At 33.9% G+C, this 16044-nt stretch overlaps 1 protein-coding gene across 6 annotated transcripts in view; it reads right to left on the bottom strand.

The window, feature by feature from the left end:
- Positions 1-16044, bottom strand: part of KYNU (kynureninase) — a 190407-nt gene that overhangs the window by 72235 nt on the left and 102128 nt on the right. For all 6 annotated transcript variants that reach the window (XM_054549344.2, XM_054549343.2, XM_054549342.2 and 3 more), the window contains 4 exons: positions 15066-15127; positions 13663-13734; positions 12227-12301; positions 9160-9306 (listed from right to left, as the gene is read on the bottom strand). In XM_054549344.2, the coding sequence (XP_054405319.1) occupies positions 9160-9306; positions 12227-12301; positions 13663-13734; positions 15066-15127 (356 nt within the window). The remainder of the gene's footprint in view (positions 1-9159; positions 9307-12226; positions 12302-13662; positions 13735-15065; positions 15128-16044) is intronic.

Raw genomic sequence — 16044 nt, 5'->3', positions numbered from 1 at the left:
CCTTCCTTGGTTAGTCAAGAGGCATGAAAAATGGAATATTCAAGAATATACTCTGGGCTTTAGGCAACTTAAGTATTTTATGAAACATCTATCACCTACAAAAAACTTAAGTGTAACACTTCCTTCAGGAGGCCCTAAGTTTAGCTGTTATGCCAATGAATGAGGCTAAATCAGGAGAAATAGATATCCCTCATGGCTTTGATAAGGGTGGCTGCAGAAGCAGAGATCCTGATTGACAACCAGGAGGCTTGCTTCTCCCAGATCTGTAATCCTATAACAACATCTGGAGGCCAGGCTTCATTTCCATTGAGAATTAATCATTATTTCTCAAATGGTCTATTTAATCAAAAGCTTAAATTCAACACCTGATGAAGACTTCTTAGAAACAGCCCAAAATTTTCAGATTCTTGGGCACTGATCCTCACCAACATATTTTGACTTATTTGACATATTTTAGGCTTCCACCTGCATGGATTTAAGACTACAGATTGCTCACTATCTATCTGAACAAAACAATCTTCCACTATTTCCAAAGTGAAGAGTAAAGGCCAATTAGCTAATGGAACATTGCATCTAAGCTTTATGTCATTTTCCCCTACATCAAAGTACAGGTGTAAATTCCTTAATCAATATTTTTCATAAGCAGATACATTTATCACCCTGAAAATATGTGTCAAGTATATATATACACATACATATACACATATATAAGCACAACCATAAATATTTACAAATATATGTATGTGTGTGTTTGTGTGTGTTTAACATGTCTTTTTCTTGAATTCTGTGAATAGAACCAAAGGTGAGTTAAACTACAGGAGTTCAGTACAGATACTTTATTTCTGATGCTTATACATAACCTGTTTTTATTGTCACTGAGGGAATGAGGATGAATAAAAATGATTTCCCGTGAGATAAAAAAAATTATGTGCATGAAATGGATCTGTCCTTTCATACTTTCATCTTTTGAACTGTATCATAATGACAGAGCGTATTTATTTATTTATTTATTTATTTAGAGACAGAGTCTCACTCTGTCCAGCAGGCTGGAGTGCAATGGTGTGATCTTGGTTCATTGCAGCCTCCACCTCCTGAGCTCAAGTGATACTCCCACCTCAGCCTCCTGAGTAGCTGGGACTACAGGCACACACAATCACATCCAGCTATATTTTAATTTTTTTTAATTTTTTATATAGACAATGTTTCAACATGTTGCTCAGGCTGGTCTTGAACTCCTAGGCTCACACAATCCACCTGCTTCAGGCTTCCAAAGTGCTGGGACTACAGGCATGAGCTACGGCACCCACCCAACAGAGAGTTTTCAAATTCTTGCAAAGATACTGCAATTGCCTCCGTTTGTCCACTTGTATTTCATTCCAATCTATTCTCATCACCATATGCAGGATATTTCTTTGTAAAATTAATACAAATATGGCTCTTTGAATGGCTAAAACCTTTCAATGGCTTTCCATGGGTCTTCAGGGAAAAGCTAAATGGCTTAGTGGGACCTTCTTTAGTTGGCCTTTGGTCTGCTTTATAGACTTGTCCTCCCTTTTCTAAAATTGTACAAATTACACTGAAATACTTGCTTCCCGGCAATCCTACTAATATTTTTAACTTTCTAGAAGGGATTTTACCTGATAATTTCTACCTATATTCTATAATTGGCTCAGATCTCATCTTCTTTAAGAAGGTCTCACACTGACAATCCAGGTTAAATTAGGTGTTTCTATTTGCAACTCCTTTATTATAATTTACTGACCAAATACGTACTGATAAAAGATCCAAATGCATGCTAGTCTATGGTTCTACTATAGAAACAATAGTGACAGGATTCTTCTTACACACTAAGATCCTATTCAGTGAATGGCCAGTGACAATAGCAAAATGTCTCTAATGTCAACAATTTCTGGTAAAGATGACTTATTATTTAACATTGCAGTACTAAACTTTTATGAAAGAGGTTAATTTTTATGGATAAAAATTTCATACATTATGCTAATTTATATTTGTACACAAAAGTGTTTAGTACTCATTTATTCTAGCTAATTAATTGCTCAAGTTCTGATATCCCATGTATTATTGATATCATTCTACTGTAATAGAGATATTACAGAGATATTATTCTATTATAATATTACGAGAGTTGGTTTCCAATTTTCAAGACTAAAAGCATCACGGCCAAGCTTTCTGTAGAAATTTAAGGCTTGATCACTCAATCATTTGTGTTCTAAAATAATCTCAAAATTTTTTTTAACAAATAATTAGGCCTATCTGAAGATAAATAGAAGGTTCACTGAGTTGGATATTCATATTTAAATGTGGTTTGGGTACCTGTGATTTTACTAAATGATTTTATTAATGATGTCTTTATTCATATTTCTGATTTTTGTCTTAAATTATTCTGGATCCAGAAGTAATTCATTTTTATTCAAACTGCTTGGGCTATCATTGTGATTATTATTTATTAATAATTTAAACAGCTTATGGTTGAATCTAAGAGATGTGAGATGTTTGCACCCAAACAAAGCATCATATGGCACACGAAGAAGTAGAAGCTAATAAAACAATGTTGGAGTTTGCAGAATTTGGTCTTGTTTTTAACCACCATTTGCATTCAACTTTTAGTAAGCTGAAAAAAAAACAAATATGCCAGCATCCATATAGGTACACTAAAATGTGTAAAAGATGTGAGAAATTAAGGGAATCATTCATTCATTCATTCAACAAATAGTTATTTGGCTCTTCCTAACAACTAGGTCCCATTTAAGTTTCCATGTGCTTTAAGCCACTTTAGATGAAATTAGAAAGGGATGGAGGAGTATGAAGAGTTTGTGCTGAGTTTTTTAAAAATAAGATTATTAAAATTTTTGTAAGTTCCATATCTTAACTTTTTAAAACTTCAGTCTAGTCTCTTGAGTCCTGGCCAAACTGCTTAGATTATTCTTTTCTTTTCTTTTTTTTAATTCTAGTGTGGAACTATTCAGTGACAGTCTTTAATAAAAAATTCTGGATATTTCACTTTCTGCCTAAAAAATCTCATTTATTCATTATTTATTTTTCCAACAAGCCTGGATAGTCCAATTTTTTTTCTTAACATGTTGACAACTGCTAACATTTATTGAGTGCTTACCATCTGCTAAGCACTAAGTATTTTTAAAATGGTATACCTTTTCATTCTCTTTAGAACAAACCTATGAAGTTGGCACTATTATTTTCCTAATTTGTTAAATGGACAAAATAACTCACATTAGTAAGCAAATTAAAACTATGCTGAAAAGTAATGTAGAGACCTAGAGTCAAGTCCAGGTCTGACTGTGTCTTCCTGATCTACACATTCTGTTAATGAAAATGCTATGCTGCATCTTAGAATAAGTATCCTACTCCATCAGGAGTACACAATAACTAGTTCCAGGTGTAGCAAAACTAATAGCTGTTCTTGAGCATGCAGTAATACTTCATTTCCCAGAAAAGGTCATGGACTGAGTGTTAGTCAATGGAATGTAAGTGGAAGTAAACATTGCCATTTCTAAGCTAAGAATTTAAAGAAGTTAGTGTGCATTCCTTTGACTGAATCCAGACAGAGGCTGTGGACACAAAAGCCAAAGGACACAACCATGAATCTTTTCGAAACCTGAATTAATGGATGGAGAGAAAGTTAATTCCTGCCCGATGCATGAGTAAAATATAAACATCTATCACTGTGAAGACTTTTGTGACTGTATTTATTTATAACCAATAACTATTCTACCTAACACATCAAGAGTTCTTATTAAAATATTTTTCATTATTTATTTCCTATTTCTTATGATAATCTAAATTTGTGGGAAAGTCTATTCATATCTCAAGATGATTAAGGCATATAGTCTTGATTCCTCTTGCTTTATATCTTATTGTCATCTTGTCAATTTTCCATGAATTGTTTCAAATGCTTTGTGAAATGAGATGACAAAAGAAAAAAGAAAGAGAGAGAGCAAGGGAGAGGACGAAAAGAAAGGAGAGAGAGGGGGAAGAATCAAGGGATAGAAAAAAAGGAAAAAGGAGCAATGAAAGAGGAAAGAGGAAAATGGGTTAAGAACAATGAGATCTTATGAGGGTATAATTGAGGAACATAAGAAATATTATATTTAGCCAACCCAAACCCCATTCCCAACCCCTTCCTCTTAGTCTCTCTCTACTGTAGGGCCTCAGATGTGAAATATTTCCTTACTCATGCTCTTTCTTAGCTGCCATTTGAGGAAGCAGTGAGTCATTAGCAGGAATCTGCTAGGTTTTTTTCTGGGAAAGATTTAGCACTTAGGATGAAAGAAACAGATGAAGCTGCCCTGCTGCTTCTCCCTTCTTCCTTCTCTCTGCCTTAAATAGAAATGAGATTTCTGGATTTGAGACAAATATCTTGTGACTGTGATGGAAAAAGTCTGAGAAAACTCTAAGGAAACTTGGGAGATGGCACTCAGACATAAGTGAGTTGCTGAGTGGACCCCAGCAGCCCCCTGCCTCAAGTATTTTGTGGTGAGAAAAAGAAACCTGCATTTTTCACCCAAGGTTAACATTTGTTTCTTGCAGCTGAAAACATCCATCTTTGATTCAGAAATATTAAAAGAAAGACAGACCCTGAAAGGATGAAATTAATAAGAGATAGGTTAAAAAGGTCAAGAACAGAAAAGCTGAGTGTATTGGTCCAGAAAGATGGTGACATGATGATACAGTAGAGACATCTTGTGGATGACACAAATCTCTTTGGAGCATATTGATCCCAAGGTACTTATAGGCCATCCAGATGTAGTGGGGAGATGCAGGCTATTTCCTATTGTATGAGTAGCCTGGAGTCTGCACTTGACAGTGGTAGCTGAATTACGGCAGTGGTTAAAAATCACTAGAGATATAATGCAGGGGACAATCAGAAACATCTACAATTAGTGGGTGTAGGAAAGAAGTTCCTAGTAGAAACAAGTAACAGAATATGAAAAATATAGAAACATGGAAGTAAGACAGAGATTCAAAAAGATGGGTGGGCACATCTTCATCTTGAAGAAGCATCTTCAAACTGATGTCTCTTGCCACATGCTGGCCCTCCCTTGTGATTGAGCTCTCTAATCTGTTTTCCTTGGCCTCCCCCACTTGCTACAATCTCAGGCCTCCTCAGTTAAGAAAAGCCTCAGTATCTTAAATCCATTGTGTGAATCAAAGTCATATTATCAATTGTTCTTTTTATTAATTAGTTTTCTTATTTGATGACCACTGGAAATCTTGTATTTTCTCTCTCCTTCAAAATCAATTTCTATACCACCTACAATCAAATCAGGAAAAGAAAGCTAACCATATAGAAAAATGGGCAAGACACTTGAACAAGCATTTCATAAAAGATATATAGAAAATCAACAAATATTTGGAAGATTCTCAATCTTATCAATAATCAGGGAACTGCAAAATAAAACTGCCATGCATTACCACTGCAAACTACTTAGAACAGCTAAAATTATAAAGACTGAAAATAGTAACTATTGGTGAAGCTGTAGAGAAACAGAAAGTCTAATACATGCTGGCAGAAGAACAACTTTTTTGGAGGATTGGCATTATTGATTAGAAATAAATATACAAATACCTTATGGTCCAGGAATTCTAATTCTAGGTATATACTTAACAGAAATGTATATGAATGTATACCCCCCAAAATTTATGTGAATATTTAGAGTAGCATGTATTATTACATTAGTAGTTCTCAAATGAAAGTAAAATCCAAATATCTATCCTAAATAAAACAGAAAAAACCTGTGATCTATTTCATACTATGTAAAAATACACTGAAATAGAAACAAAAACAAACAAAAGTACTGCTAGATACTGCATGAATGAATCTCACACATATAAAAGACAGCAAATAAGCCAAACACAAAAAAAACTTTATAAAAGATGAGCATCTAAAATCCCAAATTCAGAAATCTGAAAGGCTCCAAAATCCAAAACTTTTTGAACACTGACAGAATGCTCAAAGAATAAAAATTTCATTGGAGCACTTGAGATTTCCAGATTTGGTGTGTTCAAGCAGTAAGTATAATGCAAATATTCCAAAATCCAAAAATATCCAAAATACTTCTGGTCCCAAGTATTTCAGGTAAGGAATATTCAACCTGTATATGCCTTCATATAAAGTTCAAAACTAGACAAAATAATGCATTTATATAAAGTTCAAAATGGACAAAGCTGACTATGTGGTTAGAAGTTAGGGGAATTATAAATTTGAAAGAGGGATGCTATGGTCTAAATGTTGGTCTCCCCAGACCCCAGTTTTATATGTCACAACCTTATACCCAATGTGACACTATTAGGAGGTCAGGGCTTTGGAAATGATTAAGTCATGATTAAGTGATTCCTCATGAATGGAATCAGTCCCTTTGTATTAGAGGCTCTAGAAAGCTCCCTTAGCCCTTCTGCCATGTGAGGAAGTGCAAAGCAACAAGGCATCATCTGTGAAACAAACAGCAGCCCTAAGCAGACACCAAGTCTGCTGGCATCCTGATCTTGCACTTCCCAGCCTCCAGAACTGTGAGCAATATATTTATGTTGTTTTTAAATTACCCAGTTTAAGGTATTTTGTTATAGCAGCCCAAGTGGACAGAGACAGAAGGTAACAAGTACTTTTTTTTTCTTGATAGGGGTGATGGTTATAAGGCCTCAAAATAACTCATAAAGCTATTTGCTTATGATTCATGCTGTTTTTGTTATACATACATTTCTTAAAATATTTTTCACAATTTCTGTTTCTTCTTCCTTATCACATGACTATGAAGATTTTACTTCAGAACCTCCTGATTGACTCTCATTGCTCCATCCCACCATCATTTTGTATTCCCACCATGCTTTATTCCTGAAAACTTTTTTTTGCCTCACATGTCCGAATCTAACAGTGACTGTGTTATGCCCTTTGTTCCTAGAATTTCCTCTTTCTTGATTGACACCTGTAATTTCTTCTCTGCCTCTCTCTTCAGTTTTATTCATAGATGACTAGACCACCGAAGAGACCTACAGAAGTCTACATTTCAAAGAACTTTGCCTCACCTTGGTTGATAATAGGAGGAACTATAGCAAGAGGGTAAAAATTCGTTAGAATAATCTTGATAATGGATAAATCTACATCTGCTATATCCCCATTTGATTCCCATAGTACTGATTGCTTCTTCATAGTTACATTTAAAGCTGCTCATTCCTACCTTCATTTATTTGGCTGAGAGTTCCATGAGACTAACTTGGTAGGCATTTATTATATTTTTTAAGTTAAAGAAAGCCTGCAAAACATTTAACAAATGGCTTTAGCAATCAAAGTACTTAAGTATGAGATTTACATATAAAACCTAAAGTAAACAAATTTATTTTGTGTTTCAATGGGAAACAAAAGAAAGTGTCTATCTCCACCACTTTATAATGTCATATTAATTGAGAAGAGTAGAAAGGTAAGGAAACCATCATTTAATAGCAGACTGTGTGCCAATCCATTTGGTGTTTTATATTCATCATTCCCACACTGAACCTATAAGGTGGGTACTGTTATGTTAAATTAGCACTTTTAAAGAGAGATGTCAAGTAACTTTTAAAGAGAGATGCTCAAGATCGTGTAACAATTAAATAACCTAGCCAAGATTTGAACCTCAGATTGTGTGATGGAAAGCCATGGTCTTTCTTCTGTATCTTGCTGTCTCATATCCAGGAAGGTTAATGAGACATACGTGTATATTAAGGAAGCAGGGACTGCTATTACTTGCATAACATTTTAAAATATGATTTTTTATTGGCCTCCCTTTATTTTGGTGCTTAATATTTAATATCTAAATTAAGAAGACATTATCTTTATATCTTTTGTAATGCACCACTTTCAGAGTTATCCATCAAACCAGTTGGAAGTCGTTGTTAGAAATTCCTAGAGACTGCTGATAACAGTGCTAAATATCTTTTTATTAGTTCCATTCATTAGCTTCAATAACTGAATATATTAACTAGACCTCACGTGTATAGTAATCCCATAACTTATTAATGTTCAGAATAAAATTCAATTGTCACATTTTTAAATACATGGCTTGATTGCTGAATGAAATAGAAGTGCTATTTAAAGATTTTAAACACAAATTGTGACAGTTGAATGTTGCCCCCTTAAATTTTTTTTCAAATAAATACTAAAAACACTTTTTACAAACACTTATGTACAAAGAGACATGACTTCAAAACAATTTAACTGTGATTTAGTGGTGGATAGGAAAAAAATAAAGCTCTCGTTACAGGCAGTATAAAAAATTTTCAAGAGTCTTAGGAATAAGACGGCCTCCTTAAAGTAACTTGTATAAAATTTGATCTACTGATAAAATTTAATTCTGCATTTCTTCATCTTTAGACACTCAGCATTAAGTGAAAACTGATTTATATTTAGAATGATTTATAGTATGTCAAAGTACGAGTTGAGTTTTTAATAGACCTAGCATGTAGTTCCTATCCTAAGTATTTTGTCTGCTTCCTGGTGACTGACCAGCTGAGTACCAATGGCATCACCTGCAGCTTGCCTGGCCTGCTGACTAGAGGTAAATGCACAGAGCAGCTGCTACTAAGGAGGTGAGACCACAGAAGTGGCAAAAAAAAAAAAAAAAAAAAAGCAGTTTAAATAGAGATGCCTGAAGCAAAAAAGAATACAGATTTTATTTTAAAAATGTAAGGCTTACTCTTTTTTTTTTTTTTTTTTTTTTTTTTTTTTTTGAGGTGGAGTCTTGCTCTGTTGCCCAGGCTGGAGTGCAGGGGCACAATCTTGGCTCACTGCAACCTCCACCGCCCAAGTTCAAGTGACTCTCCTACCTCAGCCTCCCGAATAGCTGGGATTACAGGTGCCTACCACCACGCCCAGCTAATTTTTGTATTTTCAGTAGAGATGGGGTTTCACCATTTTTGTCAGGCTGGTCTCAAACTCCTGACTTTGTGATCCCCCTGCCTCAGCCTCCCAAGTGCTGGGATTAGAGGCGTGAGCCACTGCACCCGGCCCAAGGCTTACTCTTTTTTTTTAACTGTTGAAAGAGTTTTACTCAGACACAAGCTAAAGTACGTCACAAGTCACGCAATTAGAACACTCTTAAGTTGAGTGAGGTTTGGAGTAATGTGGGAAGAAGTAAATGGCATGCATACCTTCGCTTGTCCAGCTTTTGTGATGGCAGGAATATTAAAGTGCTGTCCAGTGTAAAAATGCACGCCACTGAACAGGATCACTGCAATTGAGTCTCCTTCCTTCTCAATTACTTCAAGGATATCCTCTGTTCTTAAGGTTTCTTCACCCTAAATCAAGTTAGGCACAAGTTAGGTCATATGGATAATAATAAATTTGTAATTTCATATTGCTGATCTAAATTTCACCGTGAGCTCTTTTGCGTTATAAAATAGAAGATTTTTTTTTTTTTAAGATTAAGGTTCTTTAAAAATCTGGCATAAGAGCAGCATTTGAGCATAATTTTTATTATTAAGAAATGATAATTAAGTAAATAGTGGTTGTTAAAGTGAAAATCTGCAAAAGCCTAATTGCTTGATTTATTCTCCAATTTTTAAAAATTAAATTGTACTATTTCCACAGCTATAAGTTGTTTTCTCCTTATTCCTGACTAATAAAACACCACAAAGTACAAGAAGTCCATGAAGTATTATATAGCAAGATAAATTATCAGAAATTGGTATTGCATTTATCAATCTAATATCCTGTTATTTTTTCCAAAAAAAGAAAACATGCCAGGTGCGGCGGCTCACGCCTGTAATCCCGGCACTTTGGGATGCCAAGGTGGGCAGATCACTTGAGGTAAGGAGTTCGAGACCAGCTTGGCCAACATGGTGAAACCCAGTCTTTATTAAAAATAAAAAAATTAGCCAGGAGTGGTGGTGCATGCTTGTAATCCCAGCTACTTGGGTGGCCGAGGCACGAGAATAGTGCCACTGCACTCCAGCCTGGGTGACAGAGCAAGACTCTGTCTCAAAAAAAAAAAACTAAACTAAACTAAACCAAAGAAAACATAACACTTACACATCTTTTATCTGAGTTTTACCTAGCCAATATCTTCTATTAGATTAAGAGTAAAATCTCCTCCAAACTAATCTAAAGCTCAAGACCCAAACAAGAAGAAAAATATCAATAAAACTGACTATAATAGAGGGGTTTTTTCCTTATATCTTTCCACTACAACTAATAATTGATTACTTACTAAAAGTTGTGAATGAATTTAGATTTGATCTTGCAAACAACTTGAGCTGAAAAAATTAGTTAAATACAAAGTACCTACGTGTATCCTGTATCCTGGCAATTCTGAAGTTTTCGTAATTTTTTTTTTTTTTTTTTTGAGATGGAGCTTCACTCTTGTTGCCCAGGCTGGAGTGCAATGGTGCGATCTTGGCTCACCACAACCTCTGCCTCCCGGGTTCAAGTGATTCTCCTGCCTCAGCCTCCCGAGTAGCTGGGATTACAGGCATGTGCCACCACGTCTGGCTAATTTTGTATTTTTAGTAGAGATGGGGTTTCTCCATGTTGGTCAGGCTGGTCTTGAACTCCTGACCTCAGGTGGTCTGCCTGTCTCAACCTCCCAAAGTGCTGGGATTACAGGCATGAGCCACTGCACCCAGCCATGAATTTTCTCCAGTGCTGTCTGACATGATTTTGAGGTCAATGCATCATTAATTACATTAATATGTGGGGGAAGCTCATTAAGATATTATCCTATAGTTTACTTTTAATTTTTAATTATCTTGGTATTTGCCAATTACTCTGCTCCATGTTAAGAGAGTACCTGTGTGTGTGTGTGTGAGTGTGTGTATGTGTGTGGGTGTGAAGTACACTCTCTACTAGAAGAAGCCAGGAATTTGTTTACAAAATGGGCATCAATAAAAATTGGCATCTCAATATTAATGGGATTGTTATTAAAATATCTGAATTATTAAGTGAAGTATACTTTATATAAAGAAAAGAATTTCATTAATTGTAAGTAAAATTAATAACTTGGCAATCCAAAACTCTTTATTCTTAAAATAATCTAATAAGGCTTACCCACCATAATTTCCAATAAAGTGGTAAGGAAAATATTATAGATACTAATACTTAATTTATATCTTAAAAAATCAGTATTAAGCACATAAGAAATACATTTCTCAATGACAGGATACAGCCCTCTCTCATGTTGACTTGTTCTAGGTAATGCTCAACAGTGGTCCCAAGATTATGAGTAACTCATGAAACTCTACAATATTGGTCACTTACGTGATTATTAGCAGCTATATTCATTTTTGCTAGAAATTAACAATTTATATCCTCTCAATTTATATCCTCTCATGTGAGAACTTTTTATTCCATTAATTTATTGCATGTTGGCAAATGGAAGTGAATAGAGTACATCTTTAATTTATTCAAAGCAATTCTGGGTTGAAAGAAATAATTGTCCAAACAATGACTAGGGGCCTGGGAGCATCTTATGTGAAACCTAAAATTTATTCTGTATGATTCGCCTAGTGACAAATTACACAAGCTGCAGGGTTTAAATGTCAAAGTCTGTGAGCCTTATATCTCTATTAATGTAAAGTACACATTTAGATCTTAGGTCATGCCTGATTAGACACATGCTTTTGTTATCTGTTTAAATATAAAGGAGTCTCAGAGAATAAAGTAACTTTCCCAAAGTCACATACCCAGTAAACTGGAGAGTCTGAGATTTCACTGGAAATATTAGCCAGACTGTAAAGCCCAAGTTCTTCCCATTATACCACATCCCTTTCTCCACTATCCTAGTCTAAACACAAAGAAAATGTTTGATACTTAGAATAAGAGGGGACATGAAAGATAGTCACGATTCCATTTCAACAAATAATTCTGGTCTTTAGCATGATTTTAATGGCACCCATGGGCATGACATTTGAAATAGAAAATGATATACTAAATTTGTCACCCTTTTCCCATCCCATTGAAGAATATGGCAGAATCCAGCAGTATTAACAGAAAAATAGTTTGCTTGCCATATGGCTAGCCCTTGAAAAATGAAAATAAATACAAATCTGAGTTATTCTCTATTTTAAGCAAAATGATCTAATAGTAACAGAAGTATAGGTCCTTCATGCTTTCTTGAAAGTTCCATTAAAGTAATGAAGATTTTAATAAACTTTTGAGGAAAATGAAGAAAAAATCAATACTGAACAAAGCATGATGAATATTTCTTTCTTTCTCATATACCTCTCTTGGCTTTACCATCCGCATACTTTCTTCAATGTTAAGTCCGTGAAGTTGTAGTTGTGACTCAATAGCATACTGAAAAGGAAAGATGATGTATTTCTCAAATCAAGCTGAGAGCACAGAAGTACATTGAAATAACAAATAATAAAGTAAAAATAAGGGCATATTATTATATTAAATCCAAGGTGAAGGTTAAAACACCTAAACAAAATACACAACAGAGAAGAACCACTTAATAAAATTCACATATAGAATTCTGAACATTCTTTGAGATAGATGAAAACAGAGGGATCTCCTTGACTTAAGGAATTATAAGAGATTTTAGAATAAGAAATTAATTCATCTAATCCAAGTCAAAACCAGAATTTGCAAAATAAGCAAAGTGAATAGTAGGGACTTGTCATGCTTGAACATAGGATACAGAAATGGCTTACCCTAGGAAGAGTAAGTTAGCTAAAAAAAGGCATTAAGAAGTTTACTTCATTAAGAGTACCAGATATGTATGCGGATAAGCCCCCACACCAACCTGGAATGTTTTGTAGATATTAGGATTTTGATCCATTTTAGTAAGATATTAGGGTTTTATTCCTTTTGACATAATTACTTGCCCTAAAATTACAAGGGCTAGAATAATAGACAGCAATAATATAGAGAAATAGTTTCTCTAACACCAAAACTAAAATATAAAATGTACTTTTAAAATTAATTAATTAATTTATTTATTATTTACTTTATAGAGACGAGGTCTCACTGTATTGCCCAGGCTGGTCTCAAACTCCTGGGCTCAAGTGTTCCTCCTGCCTTGGTTTCCTGAAGTGTTGAGATTGCAGAAGTGAGCCACTGGGCCCAGCCTTACAATGTACTTTTATTTGTGTTTGTGTCTGAAACCATTAAATTTCTTATCAAGTAAGAATAAACACCTCATCATCAAGTAAAGTAGTGACTTTTTTTTTTAGTAAATCACAAGAAATATTTTTAATCTCTAATAAATAATATTTTGATAATAATGGGCCAACATTTATGCTAGCATGCTATGAAAACAAACTGGACAAATAAAAGTTTATATTCCTATTCTATTTAGCTAAAGGGTTAAGCACTGGGGTTTGTATTGATTTGATTTCATAAAATAAAAGAGCAACAAGAATAAAACATTTATAACTGCACTTGATTTAGACCAGTGGTTTGCTCAATGTCTTTAAAAAGACTAATAAATCAATGTTCCTATTCCATCCTCTCTTCCCTTAACACATGTTTTACTTTAACAAAAGAAATAAAGCTATAATCTATTAAAAAATTTAATCAAAAGCATTTGACAGATCTTTTTTTTTGTAAGATTGCTTGGAAATGCCTAGTGAGTAAACATTCAAGTCAGGCAAATGATACGCTGCTCTAGGAAGAGTAGAAAGAACATAAATACAATTTGAAGAAGTCCTTACATGATCAGAAGGGAAGGCTTTGGCTTCTAGAAGAATTTTATATCGTTTTGGCGTAGGCTTAAAAAATGATAACTGTAATAAAATGGATTTATTGAGAAAGCATTAATACACAATTTATACATTTGTTCATTTTATGTCACACTTTCATTTTATAATCTCCAGTATTTTAAAGACATTAATTAACTCAACATCTTAAGTGTTTGTCAGGGCTACCTTTTCAATTAGCCGTGTTTCCAGTGAAATGCAAACAGAAAGAAGATATTGGCTCAATTTGCTTATCAATGAAACAGCAAACTCAGGGGAAAATGTGAATGAGATAATGAATCCTCAAACTTTACTTGTATATTAATTGATGAAACTTAAAGTCCGATGATTAACAACAAAAAAAGATGTTAATTGAAAAATTGTCTTCCCAAAGCATTTCATGGTAATTTTGATGGCATGACACTGAAATATTATGGTCTATGTATGTCTTATTTGTATTGATAGTAGCTCATTTGTTCAGTGAAGCTTTTTCATTTCTCCACACAGTTCCTAGAGAGTGATATTGACAATAATAACAACAAAGATGATAGCTACTGTTAACTGAATGTTGATCACTGGCCAGGGTACTAAAGCAATTTTCACATATTATTACATTTAATTCTCATGCAGATCTTTGAGGTAGATATTATTTTTCTCATTTTTACAAAGGAAAATACTAAGACTTAGAGATGTCAAAAGCCTTTTTCAACCTCAAATAGGCGTTATGTAATTTAGCTGGGGGTCAAATCCAGGGATATCTGAACTTGTAGACATGTTTCCAAAACATACTTAAAAAAATGAAGTCAAGATTCTTCAAAGCATTGGGCAGTCACCATTAACACAATATCCCAAATAGATAATAGATTTGACACTTTAAGGTAAAACTGTTTATTGAGTAAGATGTAAGAAGTACTTTAAACACATTAACTCATTTAAGGTACTAGACCCCTTTTTAAAAATTTAATTCTCCAAGTCTTTTTTAACCTATATTAATATACAAAAGTATACTGATCCACTAACTCACTCTGCTGAAGCCATTGGAAAATTGCCTTTCCAAAAACCTCAGTGCTTTGCTAGCATTGTACATCACTCTTTTGTAGGCTTGCATGCATTTTGCCTATTTACCCATTATGGCTCTTATTCTTTATTTTCCCAGACAAGAACTGTTCATTATTCTAAAGCTCTTCTCAAGAGTCAACTCTTCCATGATTAGGAAGAAGCTATTATATCATGGTCCAGCATTTCCTAGTAAAAATGAAAATAACCTCACAATTTCTTTTTAAATAAGTAAACCCCCAGAAGCTCATGAATTAAAGATAGAAAAACATCAGATTCTGTAAATGAATGTGTTCTAAACATTAGTGGGAAAGAAAACTTACCATTAGAAGATGTAAATTTACAGTCAAAGCATTCATTAGGGCTATTTCTTTCTCATTGGCTCCTGTAAAATAAACATATCATAATTTAGATGTTTCTGTTATGTCTAAAGATACTGAAAAAACAAAGAAGAAGGCTTCACTCAATCATTCTTAATGTCTTTAGAGATAAGGGCATATTTGATGTGTCATCACAAGAAATGGAAGTTTTCCCACTTGACTCATTTTCTCAAATGATATCTGGACTTAGATGCACATAGCTAGCTAAAATTATATTTCTTTTATGATGTAGTAAATAACAACAAAATAATGAAGCATTTGCTTTTGCCTGTAAACTAAAAATGATATATCCTATTATCAGCTCGATTGTCAAATTCCCAAGGAGCATATTTTTGTAGTAAGTATATCTTCAAAGGAATCTAAAAAGATATTAAGGCCAATTACATTTTTAAAGTTCGTTGTTTCTAACATCAAATTAAAATGCACCTTTTATAAAAGGAGGCAAACTTTGTGAATTATAACTCACTGTTATTACAGTGAAATATATAACAAGACAAAACAGCTGCATAGCAAATTATGACCCAAATAGCTCTGACATTTATTCATACACACTGAGATAAAAGATAATACAGACATGTATTGTCTGATGAGAAAATATGCAAAAGTAAGATATCCACTACATAATTATTAATATAATCTGATCTAATTCTTCCTAACAAGGGTTTTGACACTAGAAACAGACCCAGAGACAGAGAATACATTGGTTACTTAAGAATTCAAAGCATAATCACAACAATAATAATACCTTCCATGTTTTGAGTTCTTATGATGTTTCTTCAAGGCAATTAGACCTGTGTAATAGAAATTATGCCCCTTTACTGTCACTGAGAAAAGTGAGATGTGTACCTTAATGTTTTAAGGCTGAACTAGATATTAGAGAAAATGTATAATACAAATCCTACATTTTGTATCCAGAGGGATA

This window comes from Pongo abelii, chromosome 11, assembly GCF_028885655.2.
Source record: "Pongo abelii isolate AG06213 chromosome 11, NHGRI_mPonAbe1-v2.0_pri, whole genome shotgun sequence".
Classification (NCBI taxonomy): Eukaryota; Metazoa; Chordata; class Mammalia; order Primates; family Hominidae; genus Pongo; species Pongo abelii.
The sequence above is the reverse complement of the archived record's forward strand: the minus strand, read 5'-3'. Positions and strand labels throughout refer to the sequence as shown.